Source organism: Pseudophryne corroboree, chromosome 3 (genome assembly GCF_028390025.1).
Source record: "Pseudophryne corroboree isolate aPseCor3 chromosome 3, aPseCor3.hap2, whole genome shotgun sequence".
In the NCBI taxonomy this organism is placed as follows: Eukaryota; Metazoa; Chordata; class Amphibia; order Anura; family Myobatrachidae; genus Pseudophryne; species Pseudophryne corroboree.
Window position 1 is genome coordinate 189,625,487 of NC_086446.1, and position 19,689 is coordinate 189,645,175.

A 19,689-nucleotide genomic window follows, 5' to 3' on the forward strand; every position below is an offset into this window, starting at 1 on the left:
ATTCTGTGTAAATCTGCTCTCTTCATATTACTGGTTGTGTCAGCACAATTAAAGCATAGTGTTCCTGTGTTCCAAGAGGTAGGCTCCTGACCACAAACGATCCTGGGACCGAGTGTTAAAAACTAGCAGGAGGCAGCTAATCTGGACTGTATTGGAGTCGAGTGTTGTGAGCTTGCACTGAGAGGCATTTTGAGGCTGTATGTACAAGTGTCTTAAGTGTACTCAGAAATAGACTTTGAGGCAGTGTTTGAGTGAGTAATGGAGGATAATAACTAAAATAAAATTGAGCTTTACGTATCTCTTTCAATCAATGTGATCTGGTACCAGAGCCGCAGGGCCCCGCCATATATTGGTGAGAATAAACCATTCCTGTGCTGATTTAACCATTAAATGACCTTAACGTAGAGAGAGGGGATGAGCTACCTACCGCTGGCAGTTGACCGAGAGATGTGATTGGATATTTTATCAGACTTAGCACCCATTACCCTAGGGAATGGATGCTGCAAAGGCAGCCAATTACAACTGCCCCAAATATAATCGGTATTGCCTTTGGCGTACCCAATGTTACTAGAAGGTAGGCATTAAGGCTACTGGTTACATATAGTAATAGAAATGTCCAATATGTTGGAAAAGGTCCCGCCCCCTCTTGGCAGAGCCCTTGCAATAGGTAAAGCAACTGCTCACCTGCCAGCCTAGGCTGATGCACATAACTTTGGGGAAACTAGAATTGTGGTCCTGTAAATCACATTAATGAGCATACAATCTGCCTAAACAGTAGTTTGTGGTAGTTTCTACTATAGAGTAAGAAAGCTGTAGTTGATAGTTTGGTATGTTTCTTTGCACTTGTAATACTGTGTAGTAGTGCGTGTGTATTATTCGGTATGGCAGGGCGGATCATCCATCCACATCCTTTCTATCTGGACTTAATATGACTATTTTCAAAACATTGATTTGTATGACATTCTTGTTGTGGAATGTACACTCTGTTTTTGCCAGACATAAAGCCACCGCACGCTCCAAACAAATAGATTAGTACAAGATCATGGTAAATGCAGGGGTGCGAAGTCTTCCTATTTCTGATGAGTGGCGTTTAGTCGATTGCTGCAGTTATTATGAAATGAAATGTGGACTAGCACAGTATTGCACCTCCAGATATGACCTCTTGTGTTGCAGCATGAAATACATCAATCTGCTTCACAAATGGCGAGCATTAGGGGATGTTTATAGATGAGCAGGTGGTTGCAGAGGTATTTTTTATCCCTACAAAATGATATAATATATATAATATTTACATGTATCCACTGTGGCCTGGGATATTGAAGAGGATGTAGTCAGAATGGTCTTAATGTCCACAATGACATAATAATGTCTACATTATGAATGTCATCAGAATGTCAACACATACAATTAGGGTTAGGCTACAAGTAGTGTTGACTTTGCAAAATGTCAACATAATAAATGTCGGCATTTTGAACATGTTGGCATTCTGAATGTCATCATATCCTACTACACCCATATTGTGTGCTAGATACTAGATAGTACAAACAGGCTATAGTAACGGTCCGGTATGAATGGTCAACAATGTTAAGGTCGACACTGACATGGACAAATAGTCAACATGTGAAAATGGTCGACGCATGAAAGGTCGACATGGCTTTTTGAACATTTTTGTGTGTCATTTTTTCCGTAACATGACCAGGAACCCCAATTAATGTATGGCGTCCCCGTGCATGGCTCGCACTGCGGGCAAGGTGCCTCGCTCCACTACCGCCTCGCTCGGCACAGGTTACTATTCCTAATCGTAGTCCACGTGGATGGTAAAGTATGAAAAAGTTAAATCTATTTTTTTTAAAAGCCATGTCGACCTTTTCATGTGTCAACCATTTGTCCATGTCGACCAACAGTGGTGAACTAATGAGTGTCGACCTTAATATTGTCGACCATCTGAACGGATACCCATAGTAACACAGTGAGGTTGAAAAAAGAAAAGTTGTCCATCGAGTACAACCTTTGTTTGGATCCTATACTGTTATGAATGTAACCAAAGTATACCCGTAGTAACGCAATACAAACTCTTTAAATGTTATATCTCTGGATATCTTTATCAGTTAGAAATTTATCCAACCCATTTTTTAAATCAATTACGGAGTCCGCCATTACTACCTTCTCTGGCAAGGTATCCCAGAATTCCTAAATGCTAATGTGATTGTGGACATATATATATATATATATATATATATAGTGCAGAGCCTGGCACTCCTCCGGTAATTGATGTGCCCCGGTGCCTTCAGTGAAACTGACAGTAGACTTGAAAAAAAGACTGCGGCACTCAGGGGCTTGTAGCTGAACGATGTGTATTACGGAATCACAACATGTAACATCATGTTACATGTTGAGATTCCGTAATACACATTGTTCAGCTACAAGACCCTGAGTGCCGCAGTCTTTTTTTCAAATATATATATATATATATATATATATATATATAATATATATATATATATATATAATATATATATATATATATATATATATATATATATAGTAAAATATATATAAATAGGTGCATCAGTGCTAATGGGTTATTGTGGAATACATACCATTACAGCATCATTTGCATACCACAGTACTTTCTGCAGCGCAATCTTCATTTTTGAAGTCTGGCATGTTTCCTTTGCATTAATATTTTCTACGTACAATAAAATCTTTCACAGGAATAGAAATGACCAATTCATTATTGGATAACTGCATTGTTCCCATTAGAAGCCAAATGTCATAATCGGTCCTGCAATGGATTATTTTCTTCCTCCAGATCTGATGTTTAAGGAGATAGGCATCCAGGTGCACCCAGTAAAGCATGCATCAGGGCCACAAACAATTGGAGTAGCGGCAACCAAAGGGCCCTTTTGGGGTTTCAAATACCTTATGTAGGTGGGAAATTCCTTTAAAGATTATTTGTACTGTACTAATGCAAATCACTCTCAACTCTTAAAATATAATATATCAAAGTCATATTACTAAAAACACATAACAGATTTAACTTTCTCATTACTACCCCTTTTACAATTGGTTTTGGAATGCTGTTCAGATCCGGGACAGACCCCGTTTACACTGCAGCTCCGACCTGGGTTATTCCTGGGTCAGCCCCACTTACACTACACACGAGTGCAGTTTTAACCATTTTGCTGGCACTTTGAGATGACATCATCTCCAGGCTCCAGGGATACGGTTGGATTCCTGGGTCACTGGATACAGGTTATTTTTTAGGGACCCTTTCACACGAGCCGTGACCCGGGTCGACATGGCAATAACCTGGGCTATTTTTGGCGGTGTGAAAGGGGTAAAATTATTACATAAAAAATAAACCAACATGCAAAAGCAATATGTGAAAAAGTAAGTACTCTCTCTGGATCAGTACTATAGGACCATCTACAAAGATTATCCTCTGAACACATGATTAGCTCATTGATGGGTTAGGGTATTCATTTACGTAGCACTCTCTTGGGGGCATAGTCATTGTCCTTACTAGTAGGTGAAAATACAAATTTTCACTTACTTTTGTAAAACTTTTAGATTTGGCTACATTCACTAAACATGAGATTTCACTGAAATCTACTGCTTACCTGTCATCCCCAAAGCGCACCAAGATCCCCTTGCACTAGCATGGGGACCTCCTTATTTCCGTAAACATAATTTCAGAGTGTGATTGTGAGAACGAATGCCATCTTCAGATGGTGTCCATTGCCAATGCCCCACTCTTTCCTATGGGAAGGAATCCCCGTGTTGCAGAATGGATGCCTCCGTCAGCTGCTAGGTTTATTCTGCAGGTGCGCAAAGTTCACACATGTGCTCTAACACTGCCAAGTCAATTGGATTACTTCATTTTTAGGTGCCCCTTAAGCTGAACGTTTTCTCACTTGCTGAGGCCAGTTTTCAATGTTTACGCTCGTCACATTTCAACACACTGATATATTTTTTATGTAGTACCCAGATAACTTTGTATTTACAGCAAATATCTTTAGTTTATTTGCACATCAAATAAAATCTAACCAAATGGCCCAAAACTTTATTTGTTTTTTTTTTACATTTAAATTTCAAGAAAGTTAACCAAAAGAAAACACAATTTCTTAAGGTGCATACACACGGTGAGGTGTTTGCTTACGATTTTGACTATATAGTCAAAATCGTAAGAAAAGTTAGCACATATCGCACCGTGCGTATATATCGTGCAATACCGATGCGCGCTCCCGTAGGGTCGGTATCGCAACAAAAAATATACTGTGCAGGCAAGGCAATTTTGACTATATTGTGTACAATCTAGTTTCTAGTATAGTCAAAATTGTATATAGTCAAAATCGGTGGCTCGGGGGAGTTCAAGGGAAATCACAAAGTCAAAATCGGCACTTATTGTAGTCAATATCTCACTGTGTGTATGCCCCTTTACTGTCTTGTAAGTATCACATATAAATACTCTGTGGTTCTTGTTTCTGCAATAATCCACTTTTCCACAATTGCAAAAAGTATTGGTCAATAGGGTTCTACATGTAGTTTTTGAAAATTAATATTTTAAACGGGACTCCTCATTTTGATATGTTGGCACCTTCCTTTACAGATATAATTAAGGGCATTAAAGTGTGTGTGTAGTGCTCTTCTGCCCATATACAAAATGTTTTGTATTTTTAATAGTGCAGGGTAATATTGTCTGGTGATCACCAAACAATAGCTTTTAGGGGGCCACATCATTTGACTCCCCTCTAAAATGGGTGCCCTCAATTATTGGAAGCCAAGTAGTGGTAGAGATTTCCCCATCCATGGACTTCATGATGTTAAAGTAGGATAGCTTGTTTTGCCTGGTGACAACACTCTGATAAGTGCTCCCATGTTTAAAATAAGAGTTCCATCTTTGTACATGCAGTGGTTGGGTAGATAGAGGTGCTTAAAGTATGCATGTGTGTATGTATATGTATGTATGTATATATATATATATATATATATATATATATATATTCATATATATATATATATATATATATATATTCATATATATATATATTCATCCAAATCAGTCGGCACTCAATTAACTCAATGTCCAGCTTCCCCTGTTGGCTGAATCCTTGATCACATAAATGTCCAATGGCGGAAATGAACGGCACTCACAGGGTATATCATTTCAAAAAAACTGGTATATTGATGTAACGTTTTGGAGCACCAGCCCCTTCTTCCAGACAACACCAGATTCTGGTGTTGTCTGGAAGAAGGGGCCGGTGCTCCGAAACGTTACATCAATATACCAGTTTTTTTGAAATGATATACCCTGTGAGTGCCGTTCATTTCCGCCATTGGACACTTAATATTATATATATATATATATATATATATATATATATATATATATTATTTATTTATTTATTTATTTTTTACAAAAGCATATCAGTAGGACCAGTGGTGGGGGGGAGGGGAAGGTAAAAACTTGAATTTCTTATTTATTTCCATCCCCTCGCTGTGAAGTACAAGTGAGGCTCATCCTCCGCAGTCTGGCTGTATATCTTTCGCAGATAGGTTAATATACACCATAGCAGCTCAATGAGTTTAAGTCACTTGGACTTTGCCAATCTGGAACTTTACTTTACTTTATATTTTTATCAGTTATTTACATGCGGATTTTCTGGCGTGCTTTGGATCACTGTCCTGCTACGTGATCCAAATTCCACCTAGCATCAGTTGCCAACCAGATGGCCTCAACGATCACGAGATGTGCGTGTTTTGTGGCTACAAAGCACTCCCAAATCATCACCCCTCCACCATGCTTGATGGTTACCAAGTTCAGACGGTGATACACTGCCAAACAGTGTTGTGCATTAAGATTAAACAACTAAACTTTGATCTCATCTGCCCAGAGTACATTATTCAAGGTTAGTTTGTTCTGTAGATGGAACTTTTGAAACCTATACTGTGAGATTTGGTTTTTATTTATGTAGAGGTGTGTCTGTCATGAAAATGATTATTTTTCTGTAACTTTAACTTTTTACAGGGTTTACTGTTCATAGACTTCTTCGTAGTGGCTTGTTTTATTTACAAAACAATGACAAAGTAAAGTCTATAATGGATTATTTGGCCTAAAATACAATATATATTAAGAGTAATGTTAAAAGAAGTATGGTACCCTGGGGTCTTCCACCTCCTGACTGACCTGTTTGTGAGGGTAGACATTAATGTGGCACTTAATACACTCTTGACCCATGTTGGCCCAGGAGTTCCCACTCATCCATTTCCGTTTGCATTTGGGGCACTTATATTCTCCAAAACACCGTTTCTTTCCTTGATATGGGGTTAGACCTTCACCCTTTGGACGAGCCTGGGAAAAACAAACAAGAGAACAAGGATTATTCAGCAGACACACACATGATGACTTTGTACGTACTTCTAATGTAATTTGAGTTCTGTACGTCAGGCCATTTTGTATGTGTTGCCCCAACATGCTTTTCTGCAGAACCGAAATGTCCACTGCAGCGTACTACAGATCATATTTATTATTTTGTCTAATCGTTTTGTGAGTGGGAAAATTAAGTCTGATTACACTTAGCACATTTTCATGACTAGACTATGTAGAATGTACTTTAGCTAGTAGAAGCTGATGAAATTAGCAGCTAAAAGAAAATGTATTTCTGTACAAAAGTGCAGGTACAAGATCTGTAATCTGCAAATCTGGTTTTTAGAAACATTTGAAAATGTGAGTAAATAATTCTCAGTGAGAAATGATCACAGAGCATGTCCTCCGACAGGCGCGGTGTACTACCAATGACACAATGGGCCTAATTCTGAGTTGATCGCAGCAGCAAATTTGTTAGCAGTTGGGCAAAATCATGGCCCTCATTCCGAGTTGATCGCTCGCTAGCTGCTTTTAGCAGCAGTGCAAACGCTAAGCCGCCGCCCTCTGGGAGTGTATCTTAGCAGAAGAGCGAACGAAAGATTAGCAGTTCTGCTATTAAATGTTTCTGAGTAGCTCCAGACCTACTCATAAATTGCGATCACCTCAGTCCGTTTAGTTCCTGGTTTGACGTCACAAACACGCCCTGCGTTCGGCCAGCCACTCCCCTGTTTCTCCAGCTACTCCTGCATTTTTGCCTGGCACGCCTGCGTTTTTAGCACACTCCCAGAAAACGCTCAGTTACCACCCAGAAACACCCACTTCCTGTCAATCACTCACCGATCAGCAGAGCGACTGAAAAGCATCGCTCGGCCATGTGTAAAATTGCATAGTTTTGTGTTAAATTACTTAGCTCGTGCACCCTGCAGCCCATACGCATGTGCAGAATTGCCGGTTTTTGACCTGATCGCAATTCTGCTAAAAACGGCAGCGAGCGAACAACTCGGAATGACCACCCATGTGCACTGCAGGAAGGACAGATATAACATGTGCAGAGAGAGTTAGATTTGGGTGGGGTGTATTCAAACTGAAATCTAAATTGCAGTGTAAAAATAAAGCAGCCAATATTTACCCTGCACAGAAACAAAATAACCCACCCAAATCTAACTCTCTCTGCAAATGTTATATCTGCCCCCCCTGCAGTGCACATGGTTTTGCCCAATTGCTAACAAACTTGCTGCTGCGATCAACTAAGAATTACCCCCCATATTGGCCCTCAATTAATTCAGAGTGAATCCACCTAGATGGCGCAATTTTACACTTTGATAAAAACAAGTTGTGCTGCATAGGGACTGCTACTACTGACCGTAATAATAATTAAGAATTATTTTATTTGATGCAATTTTTTTCCAATAGGACTCAAGGAGCTTTATATTTAAAGACAACAGCACATGATACAGTGAGGTGAGGCAGCTGACTCATGCACACTGCTGTATGGTGTTACAGTGAGGAAGCGGTTTGGGTACGAAATCCCAGCAGTCACAATCCCTGCTGACAATGGCATCCCGACAGTCAAGTACTTACTGTTGGGATTCTGAACGTTGGGATTCCGCTGTCAGTATTCTGACTGCTGAATCCTGACTGCATCCTGGTCAGGGTCCGGCAGTCCTGACTGGGATACACAACACAGTTGTAACAATGAGCAAGATACATAGGCATAATCGGCTCCATGCATCATACATCCTATCTGCAACCAGTGAGGCAGCCATCTTGTGTGCACTTTGTGGTTCAAGTAGGGTAAGCAATACAGGGAAATAAGAAAAACAGTGGCAGAAATACAGAAAATGAATCTGACACATATGTCATGTCATGTTATGTATGATATAGATAGATAATCAGTTGCACATATATGACACCTGGGATACAAAGTACACAAGGAATCATCAGTTAATTAATGTTCATCCTATAGGGGGTAACCAATTACTTGCAGTCAATGACCACGGGTAATTGTATTGTCAGGGACTATCCTATTAGCCCCAATGCAGCAGGCTCCTCCCCCCGATGCCGGCACTTATTGCGGATTATGCTTTGAGTGCCTGAGGCACCCATAGCATAAACCTCGATAGGCGGGCAGCCGGAGTCGCGATAACACATGGGATTGTGGCCATATTCCCGATCCCATGTGTTTTCGCGCGATCACATGTCCATTTTCGGGACTCTAATTAGATACAGCAATAATGACCATATGTCAAAATCGCGATGTCCAGCCATTTCGATCCGCCAAAAACGGATTGCACCTATTTTTAGAAATGTGGAAATCCGTGGGGTAATATGAAATGGAAAAAAAAAAACACCCCAAAGCCATCATATCCACAGATTGTTCAGCAGACTTTGGACCACGTGTACTTTTGCCTTGAAAAGTGCTAAAAGTGGAGAGTGATAAACTACCAACCAATCAGCTCCTAACTGCCATTTTTTATACACAGCCTGTAACATGGCAGTTAGGAGCAGATTGGCTGGTATGTTTATCATTCTACATTTTACAATTTTTCAAGGCTTAGTACATCTGCACCAAAACTTAAATCTGCGAATGTCATATTTTTTTCTTCAAAGATGGAGCCCAATCATTTATAGCAAAAGTATTTAAGAAGCTGTACTACCTGACATTAAATCATATACAATTACTTTTTTATTTCCACTCTGGGGATTCCCAGAATGGAGATGCAGGTAGCAGGGGCCACGGGGTGTAATTATGTGAATATTATCATTCTGACACCACCTCCCACCATACAATGCTACTATCTGTTGCTACGATTTCATAATTCGTTGATAATCGTGTCACTAGCATACTGGAGGGTGATCTTTTCTTTCAGGGGACTGTGGGAAATCCCCAACATTTGGGAGTCTCCCAAACATGCCCAGAAAGTGGGTATATACTGTATGTATGCATTAAACTTTGCCTACTGTAGTAAAAAAAAAAATGAAAAGTTAACTGCATCAGCAATTTAGTTACACCCCCACCCCTTAAATACACATCATTTATAAAGAAGGTTTTAGTCACTGCTTTATCTCAAAGAATCCCCTCGTATGTCAGTGCAGATCAGCAGCCATATGGCTTGAGTTAAAGCTTATCTGTTTCAGTCCGCTATATTGTTTGATCTTAGCTAGAACATTAAGTAGCATTTTTATATTTCATTATCTCAGATTATTTACTAATCTAGCCGTAAATGCCCAGGTGGCGGGATGGCTCATCATTAGGCCCAGGATTTTTAGAATCTAAAAAAAATCAAAATTAGTTTTTTTAATCCATGTGCTAGAATTTTATACATTTTAAAAAGTTCAGTTTAGGAACTTATACTTTGAAAATAAAACAAAACCACGCAGCATATCATTATGTTTGAAGCACTGCGCCTTTATTACAGATGTGTCCTGCTACTTCCTTGCAGTGTTTACTCCCACGATACGCTATAGTGGCAGGAGGTTGCAATCCATTCACAGCCGTGGCTTTCCCATAGAAGCAAATGGGTTGTTGGTGCGTATGTACATTCGCACACGTGACTCTTGGGAGCCAGCAGTTGCGCTACATACGCTACGCAGCAAAGGCTGTAACAGTATATATGAATTACATATGAAAACTACTCACTCCACACATTTCCACGGTCCATTTATATGAACTTAAGTAACAGAATTAGACCTTTTTAAGTTCTAACAGTCAAATAGGTAATTTTAGGTACTCAGGGGTACATTTACTAAGCAGTGATAAGAGCGGAGAAGTGAGCCAGTGGAGAAGTTGCCCATAGCAACCAATCAGCACTGAAGTAACATCTATAATTTGCATACTATAAAATGATACAGAGCTGCTGATTGGTTAATGGGGAAATTTCTCCACTGACTCACTTCTCCGCTCTTATCACTGCTTAGTAAATGTACCCCTAACGCCCAGATCAGGTTAAAGGTCCTGTAGAAATGAAGTATGTTATTCCATGGTACATAAAATATAAAAGGACACTTCAATTTTGAGTGTTATAGGAAAGGATTGGAATTGGTTAGAATCTAAGAACCCTGGGTTTACTCATCACAGGGCCAGCACCTTAGAGGAGAACTTATCTGCTACAGTACAATATGTGGAGATTACTTTAGTGTGTGTGGTTTTGTTTAAAATGTCTAAAAAAAAAAACCAACCATTTTCCAAACATTCCAAGTTCATTCAGTGCATTATATGTTTATATGCTTTACTTGAGAGTGACCATATTATCCCTTTTACCTGGGACGCTCATGTATTACACAGGTTCTGTGGCTGGCTGACTACAAGCCTACATTTCAGCTGGTTTTAATCAGCCACAGAACCTGTGTAATCCATGAGTGTCCCAGGTAAAAGGGATAAAATGGTCACTATTTACTTCATGTTGCAGTCTTACCATACCTCCCAACTGTCCCGATTTTCGCGGAACAGTCACGTTTTTTGGGGACTGTCCCACTGTCCTACCCGCGGGCCGCAGTGTCCTGCGGTGGGGGGTGAGGGGTAGTTGAAAGGCTCTGTCTCTCGCTGCCCTGCTTAGCAGAGCAGCGGTGAATATTCAGGGGAGACAGGAGGAGAGGGGGCATGCCAGCAGCTCACAGAGCGCTGGGCATGCCCCCTCAGTGACAAAAACGGGGCGTGGCTCGCGATCGCGGTCCTCTCGTGAAGCCACACACCCTTTTCTTAGGCCACGTCCCTTTTCGGGAGCGCGCCTCTTTATGAAAATGAAAAGTTGGGAGGTATGATCTTACAGATGTATCCATGCTCATGCTTGCCGTGATGTGTGAACATGGGCATTTGTATTGTGGCAAGCTGCAGGGTATTAGTATTTGCAGTGTTAGAGAAATGTTCTATGAAAGAAGAGAGTCTCCAGCATGCATACTTGACAAGACAAAAAACCCACATATTTCCTTTACCGCTAATTGTGCTCAGTAATGATCCTACCTGTATATCCAATTGTCTATTCGTCCATCCATAGGGCACAGTACTGTCACCCATATATGTATATGTAGGTGGCCAGTCTATGATTGGATGGTGATAATCTAACAGCATAAACATTACATTTGGTTTGGATTCCACAATGTGAGCACAACACTTGGGAATTATAATGTAGTTCTAATGTCAAAATCTTCATCTGATGCTTTTTTGAGAAGTTTTTTTCAGTAGTAACAAGGGCCACTCATGGAGTCATGGAAAGTTATCATGTTGCAGATCACATTGCGTGTAAAAATATATGACCTGTACTCAAGTTTCCAAAGCATATTTATTTATTATTGGATATTGGTCCCAAAAATTCTAATTTCTTATCGCAGCAATAAGAAATTAAGGATCACCGGTATTTACCATAGTTCACATACAAGGACAGGTGCTCCAATAGGAAGACATCCCTGCGATGATTTTCCACTTCAGCAAAAGTCTTGTTTTTTTGGCCCTGTACGTATAAGAGCCTATGGCCTACAGTAGCCTTTCTTTATTTAATAAAGGCGAGGAGCACAGTTATTTAACACTCACAGTATCAGTCAGGAAGCTGCCTTTTGTTATGTAGTTTACATGTATCTCTTGTCTGCGCGCTATTGGTGTTCTGCAGCCACCTAGTGGTTTGGTTACAGGCCACCTACACACACCTCTGCCAGCACAAACACCAATGCTGACTGATCACGGAACATAAACATTTTGACATTTTATGAAATCACGGTAGAATTCAACATCCGTTCAGCATCCGGAGCACACACAGGCACCAACACATGACTATGCTATTGTGGTTCATTTCTCTTAGCGGCCTATTTACAGTGCAACAGGGTCAACATGTCACATATTTGGGGGCTTGGTAAATATCCAAAAGTGGATGATATTCAGTAATTTAAAGCACTGGATTATTTCCCTGGCGTCGTTCTGACATGCAAGACAACCACGCTTGTGTTTACATTAAGGATTACATGTATTAACTGTAGCCGTACGTGAAAGTTTTGATTCGGGTTCTTCTGTAAGGGCTGCATGGAGTTATCCTAAAATGAATACTCCTTTAGATTGCACTAATTGGGAATAGCTGTACTGTTTATTATTACTCAGATACCAGCTATTTAATGTTCCCATGCATAAACCCATCCATTACAAAGCAAATGTAGTAGATGATACTGCGCAACGAGAATATAAAAGTGGATCTCTCATATTTTTACCATGCCTTCCATGTTTACACCAGCCACAGGCTTTGTTGAAGTGGGCATGTGAGCCACGCTTGTGCACAACTGATGGGTGGTATTCAATATGTTGGCTGCAGGGATCCCGACGCTCAGTATACCAGCGCCTGAATCCCGACACCCAGCATACCGACAACTATTCTCCCTCTTGGGGGTCCACGACCCCCGCTGGAGGGAGAATAAATAGCGTGGCGTGCGGTCGGGATCCCGGCGCCGGGATCCCGATCGCCGGCCACTCATACTACACACCAACTGACTAGTATGAGACATCAAGCATAAAATATCTTTTCCCTCTCCTTTAAGTTAGTATACTGTACAGTATGCTTCGTATACATTGGTGTTATTATTGTGTGTAAGAAAAAATGCATATAAATAGACTACAATCTATCTGCTTACAAATACTGTCATTATGCTTTATTTTTTTATTTTTTTTACATTCTCTTTGTTTAAAAAGATAACTGTTCTACCACACGTATGTGCAAATCATTATGTTGGTGCTTCTTAGCTGTATTTCAGTGTGCTTACAATGTCCTCCCATTGAAAATAATTTAAACTTCTATCTACATCATTTGAATATCAACTGAAAAACACCCTTTCTTAAGGGCCCTACACATTTAAAGATCCGCCGTCGAGCTGCCCGACGGCGGATACGGGCGACACGGCGGGAGGGGGGGGGGGCAGTGAAGTTTCTTCACTCCCCCCGTTACCCGGCTCCATAGAAGTGCAGGCACATATGGACGCGATCGTCCATGTTGGCCTGCATGTACAGCCGACTGGACACCAGCGATGAACGAGCGCGGGGCCGCGCATCGTTCATCGCTTGTGCCTCTACACTCAAAGATATGAACGGTATCTTGTTAATTAATGAACAAGATCGTTCATATCTTTGAGTGATATCGCCCAGTGTGTAAGGCCTATAAGACAGTGCACTGCAGCTGATACTGATTTGGGAACACCGTAAAAAAAACTTTGCAATTGGACAAACCATGTTGCAATGCAAGGGGTTAAATTCATTTTCAGGTTTTTTTTTTTGGCATGCAGGTTAAATCCTGCCTGCGTTTCCATGTAGCCCACTAATGATGGTCAGATTTATTTTTACACTGCAATTTAGATATATTTGGAGATGAGCGGGTTCGGTTTTACTCGGTTCTCAAAACGGCATCTTATTGGCTATCCAAAACACGTGACATCCGTGAGCCAATAAGATGCCGTTTTGAGAACCGAGTAAAACCTAACCCGCTCATCTCTTTGGACACATCCCTCCCAATTCTAAATCTCTCAGTATATTTTACATCTGCCCCACCTACAGTGCAGCATGGTTTTACTACGGTGCACAGACAGGTACTTGCTTTGCTCCCAACTCTGATTTAGCCTTGATTGTTATTTTCACATAATCTTTGTTTAATGGCTATCAACAGAAAACAATGAAAAATACAATTTCAGGTTAATATTCCAGTATAGACCATTTGGCGGCTATAGGGAGGGGAATGCTTGACATAGGAGCTGAGAGGAATGTTAAGTCCTACTTTGTCAGGGTGTTCTTATTATGTATATTTAAACAAAGTTGCTGACTTTGTGGGACTACCCTGTAAGGGGATATCCCAGGTGTAACTATGGAGCATGGCATCATAAATTACACCGTTGTGGCACTACCCCTCCCACTTCATGCAAGAGGATTGTCTACTCTACTATCTTGGGAGCGCTCCCAGATTCTTAAGCATCTCATGGAAATTGTAGGATAGGAGACAAGTGTTGTTTAGATATTTGACCCATGTACCATTTTAATTAATTTATTAACTCATCCAGAGGTATATCATGTTTATTTTCACTTTTATTTACATGCATACATAATTTAAGTAAGAATGCAGCCTCCTTCTATAACTCTTCCATAACCTCTGCTCTCGAGTCTCTGGCCCCCCTCTCCTCTGTCCTCCTCAGCCGCTCTAAACCCCAACCCTGGCACACCAAACTAATATGATTTTAACAACAATGTTCACGCTCCGCTGAATGCTTCTGGAGGAAATCTCACTCTCTGGTGGACTTACTCTATTTCAAGTTTATTCTCTCCTCCTACAGCTCTGCTCTCTCCCTCGCCAAGCAATCCCAAGCACTCATCTCTTCTCAGTCCTCTAGTCCACGCCGTCTCTTTGAAACTTTCAATGCTCCTTTGCCCCCTCCTCCTCCCCTCCCATTCTCCCTCAATGCCACTGACTTTGCCTCCTTCTTCATCTATAGCCTCTCTAGCATGGTCCTTGACTGGTTTATCTCTTACCTCACTAACCGCTCCTTCTCGGTGTCTGTCTCCGGCACCACCTCACCCTTCCATCCTTCCTGTTGGTGTCCCTCAGGGTTCTCTCTTTGACCCCCTTTTGTTCTCCCTGTACACCTCTTCCCTGGGTGCGTGCATTAACTCCTTTGGCCTCCAATACCACCTCTATGCTGATGACACACAACTCTACAGTACTTCTCCTCTCCTGATCTGTCCTCCACTGTCCTCTCTCAGGTTTCCAGCTGCCTCTCCGCCATCTCCTCCTGGATGTCTGAGCGCTCTCTGAAGCTCAACATGAACAAAACTGAACTCATTATATATCCCCCAGCCAGAGTAACACCCCCTACCCCAATCTCTATCACTGTTGACAACACCATCATCTCCCCCGTTCCCCAACTCCGCTGCTTGGGTGTCACTGTTGACTCCTCCTTCTGCTTTACACCCCACATCCAAGCTCTGGCGCAATCCTGTCTGTTCCAGCTATGCAGCAGTGCTTGCATCAGGCCATTGCTCTCCCAAAGTGCAACTAAACTTATCATCCACTCTCTGGTCCTCTCACGGCTTGACTACTGCAACGTTCTCCTCACTAGCCTCACTCGCTCCCCTCCAATCTGTCCTCAACTCCGCAGCTAGGCTTATCTTCCTCTCCCACAGCTCCACTTCTGCCACACCCCTTCGACAAAATCTGCACTGGCTCCCATTCCCCTACAGAATCCTATTCAAACTCCTCACCCTCACATACAAGGCCATCTCTAATTCCACTGCTCCCTACATCTCCAACCTCCTCTCCCTTTATACTCCCTCCTGTCCCCTACGGTTGGCCAATAAACGATGCCTCTCCTCTACCCTGGTCACTGCTTCCCATGCTCGAGTTCAAGATTTAGCACATCCTGCACCCCTTCAGTGGAACATGCGAAGCTTCACACGGGCTCTGAAAACCCACCTATTCATCAAAGCATACCGTTCCAATGCATAACCTAGTCCCAAGGCTGCTCCTTCAACCCCCTGCCTCATCCCTTGACCATCTCTGCTTTACTTACATCCTGCCATTAGGGTACCTCCAGCTTGCTTGCACCTCATGTCATCTGTCTGTCGTCCCTTGCCACTAGATTGTTAGCTCCTCAGAGTAGGGACCTCTTACCTCTTGTTGTGAAAGCCCTCTTCTCCTCACATTTCACTTACAGCTCTCACCTACTCAGCGACCATCTTTACCCACATATTTTCCTCCTGGTAAAGGCTCATCTCTATCTATGGCCGCCAGCCCCTAGAAGTATGCTGATTACTCCCTCCCTCGCTAGTTACATCTAAGCTGTTTTTGTGTATTGAGAATTGTGGTGCTCTTTGTTACCTGTAATCGATTTTTTTATTTTTTTTACTGTAATGTTAAGTTCTGTCTCCCTGTACTATTCTATTGTATGCCCTTTGTGTGGCGCTGCAAAAAACGTTTGGCACCTTATAAATAAAATGTAATAATAATAATGGCGTCTTCACCGTAGAATTGTGATGCCAGTGCATACATATTCACCGTAGAATTGTGATGCCAGTGCATACATAGCCTTAGGAAAGTAATTATGGAATGAGAAAATTATATAAAGTTGTAAAAAGTATTAGGCCTATGAGAATCATCAACTCTTGATTCTTAGGCCTTTATAATTTTATGTACCACATAGCAGTTTTTAGTTTAAATATTTAGCAAAACTTTATAGCACAAGTTGTAATAAACATTTTAAAAAGTGGTTCATATCCTATATACCGTTGATGGACAACAGACGGCCCTCTGAGCCGTGGCATGCTGTCCTAACAGGCAGAAGACTAACAGCAGGATCCCGATGGTCAGAATCCCGACACAACCCAGTAAGTATTTTTACCCTGCCCCTAACCCTAACCTCCTCCTGCAGCCTAACCCTAACTCTAGCCTCCACCTGGAGCCTAACCCTAACCCCAATTCCAGTACTTACCCCCCGGGATGTGTCTGAATTCTGACCATTGGGATCCTACTGTCAGTATTTTAACTAGAGATGAGCGGGTTCGGTCCACCAAGAACCGAACCCTACCGAACTCCACGTGTCAAACAAGGTTCCGAGCCCGGCTTGGTTATTCCCGCCCGACTCGGAAAACCCGAACGAGGCAAAACGTCATAATCACGCTGTCGGATTCTCGTGGAATTCGGATTCCATATAAAGAGCCGTGCGTCGCCGCCATTTTCACTCGGGCATTTTAGAGAATACAGAGAGGACGTGGCTACGTTCTCTCAGTGTCAGTGCTCAGTATCAGTGCTCATTGTCTTGTGCTGCTCAGTAATACTAGTACAGTGTCTTGTGCTGCATCTTGCTGCTGTAGGGTGTTGTGGTAGTAGTGTCCTGTGACTGTGCATCGGTTATCATCATTCCAGTCACAGTGGTATCTGGGGGGTGACAATTCCAGAGTGCTTTTGTGCTGCTCACTAATTTGTTTGTTTGTGCCGGCCACTTGGGTCGCTTAGCTTAGTCATCCAGCAAACTCTGTGCAAATTTTAGGACTAAAAATAATATTGTGAGGTGTTCAGAATAGACTGGAAATGAGTGGAAATTATTGTTATTGAGGTTAATAATACCATAGGATCAAAATTACCCCCAAATTCTATGATTTTAGCGGTTTTTGTGTTTTTTCCCCCCAAAAATCACCCGAATCCAAAACACATACGAATCCAAAACCCGAAAGGGTGGTTTTGCCAAAACGCGTCCGAATCCAAAACACAACCGCGGACCCGAATCCAAAACCAAACCGCGAAAAATGCCCGCTGCACATCTCTAATTTTAACTGCATTTTGTCAAGTGACGGACTGGGGCACACATGTCACAGGGGGCGTGGGCACTGCTCATATGCCGCATGTCTAGTGGCGTGGACTCGCGGTATGGCCATATGTTTCTAGGCAACATGCATGTCAGGTGTCAAGCAGCTCCCAGCTGTCTGTTTGACAGGACCGGACCAACAGGCCATCGGCACTTCTGGCATTTGCCAGAAGTGCCAGATGGTCAGTCTGACCCTGTTCTCGTCCCAACAGCTCCTTACTTTTGTCAGGTTTGTTTTTGCTTGTCTACAATGCCTGCTGATATGGTATTACAGATAACGTATTTCTTTGATTAAATATAATGTTTTATGTTTATTACAGAAATTAAGGCTAATGTGTGGCCATTTTGAAGCTTAGATGGACACTCATACGGCACCGGACGTGCATCCGGTTGCCTATCACTGTGTGCTTATATTGTAATTTTTTTTTCTTTGTGTGTTTTGTAGTATATCATAGTTATCAGCATGCACTTATTTTATTGTGGCTGCTATTAAAGTCTCAAGAAAAATAAAATTGGAGATCTATATTACTTGCAGGGTTTAATTTTTATTTTGTTTGTTCTTTTCTTATTATTACTGGTCCTGCTTGGATAACACTTGCAAAGCCATTCTAAAACATAGCCTAGGGCAAACAGGTCTGAGTGAGGATTGCAGAAAAATGCTATTACGACACTCTGAAGTTTTCCTATACTGATCTGGTTGCTAACTACCCTAAACTAACTAACATTGTCTTCATGGATTAGACTGCAATTTAAAACATGATTTGATTGATGGAAAATGAAATATGATTCCTTAAGAATCTGCACAGGGCATAAAGCAATTTTTTAATTTAATATTTTTCAAAGTATTCATAATGCCTCTGTTGTGGATAAAAATGTGACATTACATAATAACAGTTCTATTTACAAAATGTGGATTTAATATACTGCCAGATGTCTCAACGACAACAATTATAAAAGTCATGCGTCAAATTACTAGTATAATATGTTACTCTTCTTTAAACAATGTTATTTAACTTACAAAAATTAAATAAATGTGCTAATATTATTGGTAAAGCACTATGTAGTCTAGAGTACAAGTTGCCTTGCATAAAAGAGCAATAGAATTCAGCTGATTGCACTGCATGGGTCCACTGCTTCCTCTCACGTCGCCGGTTTAATTGAGCTCTACATACTGTATGTGTCACCAAATTCAACACTGTTACAGTCATTCAGCACTCAATCCCCGAATATTCGTCTTAAGCTCAGTACACACTGTCACGAACCTCGGGCAGCGGCGACCGCGCTTGTCCCTGCGGGTGGCCTGGTCTGCCCGGCGCCTCTCTTCCCCTGTCAGTCTCCGGCTTCAGCGGCGGGTCGGCGCTGCTCTCCGGCGGCTTCCCGGAAGCAAGGGCGCCGCCATCACAAGCAAGGGCAAGGAGGCGGAGCAGGTCTGACGTCACCTGCCTGCTCCGCCAATCAGGCTAGGGCGGGGAATTTAAAATCAGATACCAGGCAGAGATCCGATGCCTGAGTATCTTCGTTTCTCCTGTGGAAGCTATGATCCAGAGCTCCCTCGTCCCTGCAAGCATCCTGTGCTTCCAAGCATCCTGTCCCTGCAAGCATCCTGTGCTTCCAAGCATCCTGTCCCTGCAAGCATCCTGTGCTTCCAAGCATCCTGTCCCTGCAAGCATCCTGTGCTTCCAAGCATCCTGTCCCTGCAAGCATCCTGTGCTTCCAAGCATCCTGTCCCTGCAAGCATCCTGTGCTTCCAAGCATCCTGTGCCTACAAGCAACCTGTGCTTCCAAGCATCCTGTGCCTACAAGCAACCTGTGCTTCCAAGCATCCTGTGCCTACAAGCACCTCCGTGCCTCCAGTTACCTCCGTGTCTCCAAGCACCTCGTGCCTCCAAGCACCTCCGTGCCTCCAAGCACCTCCGTGCCTCCAAGCACCTCGTGCCTCCAAGCACCTCGTGCCTCCAAGCACCTCCGCGCCTCAAGCACCTCCGTGCCTCCAGTTACCTCCGTGC

At 42.2% G+C, this 19,689-nt stretch overlaps 1 protein-coding gene and 1 long non-coding RNA gene across 3 annotated transcripts in view; one reads left to right on the plus strand and one right to left on the minus strand.

Moving 5' to 3' along the window:
• Positions 1-19,689, plus strand: part of LOC135055085 (uncharacterized) — a 256,252-nt gene that overhangs the window by 50,484 nt on the left and 186,079 nt on the right. The window lies entirely within an intron of this gene.
• The window catches only part of ZCCHC24 (zinc finger CCHC-type containing 24), a 220,641-nt gene that overhangs the window by 14,377 nt on the left and 186,575 nt on the right, over positions 1-19,689 (minus strand). For both annotated transcript variants that reach the window (XM_063958727.1, XM_063958728.1), the window contains exon 3: positions 6,191-6,355. In XM_063958727.1, the coding sequence (XP_063814797.1) occupies positions 6,191-6,355 (165 nt within the window). The remainder of the gene's footprint in view (positions 1-6,190; positions 6,356-19,689) is intronic.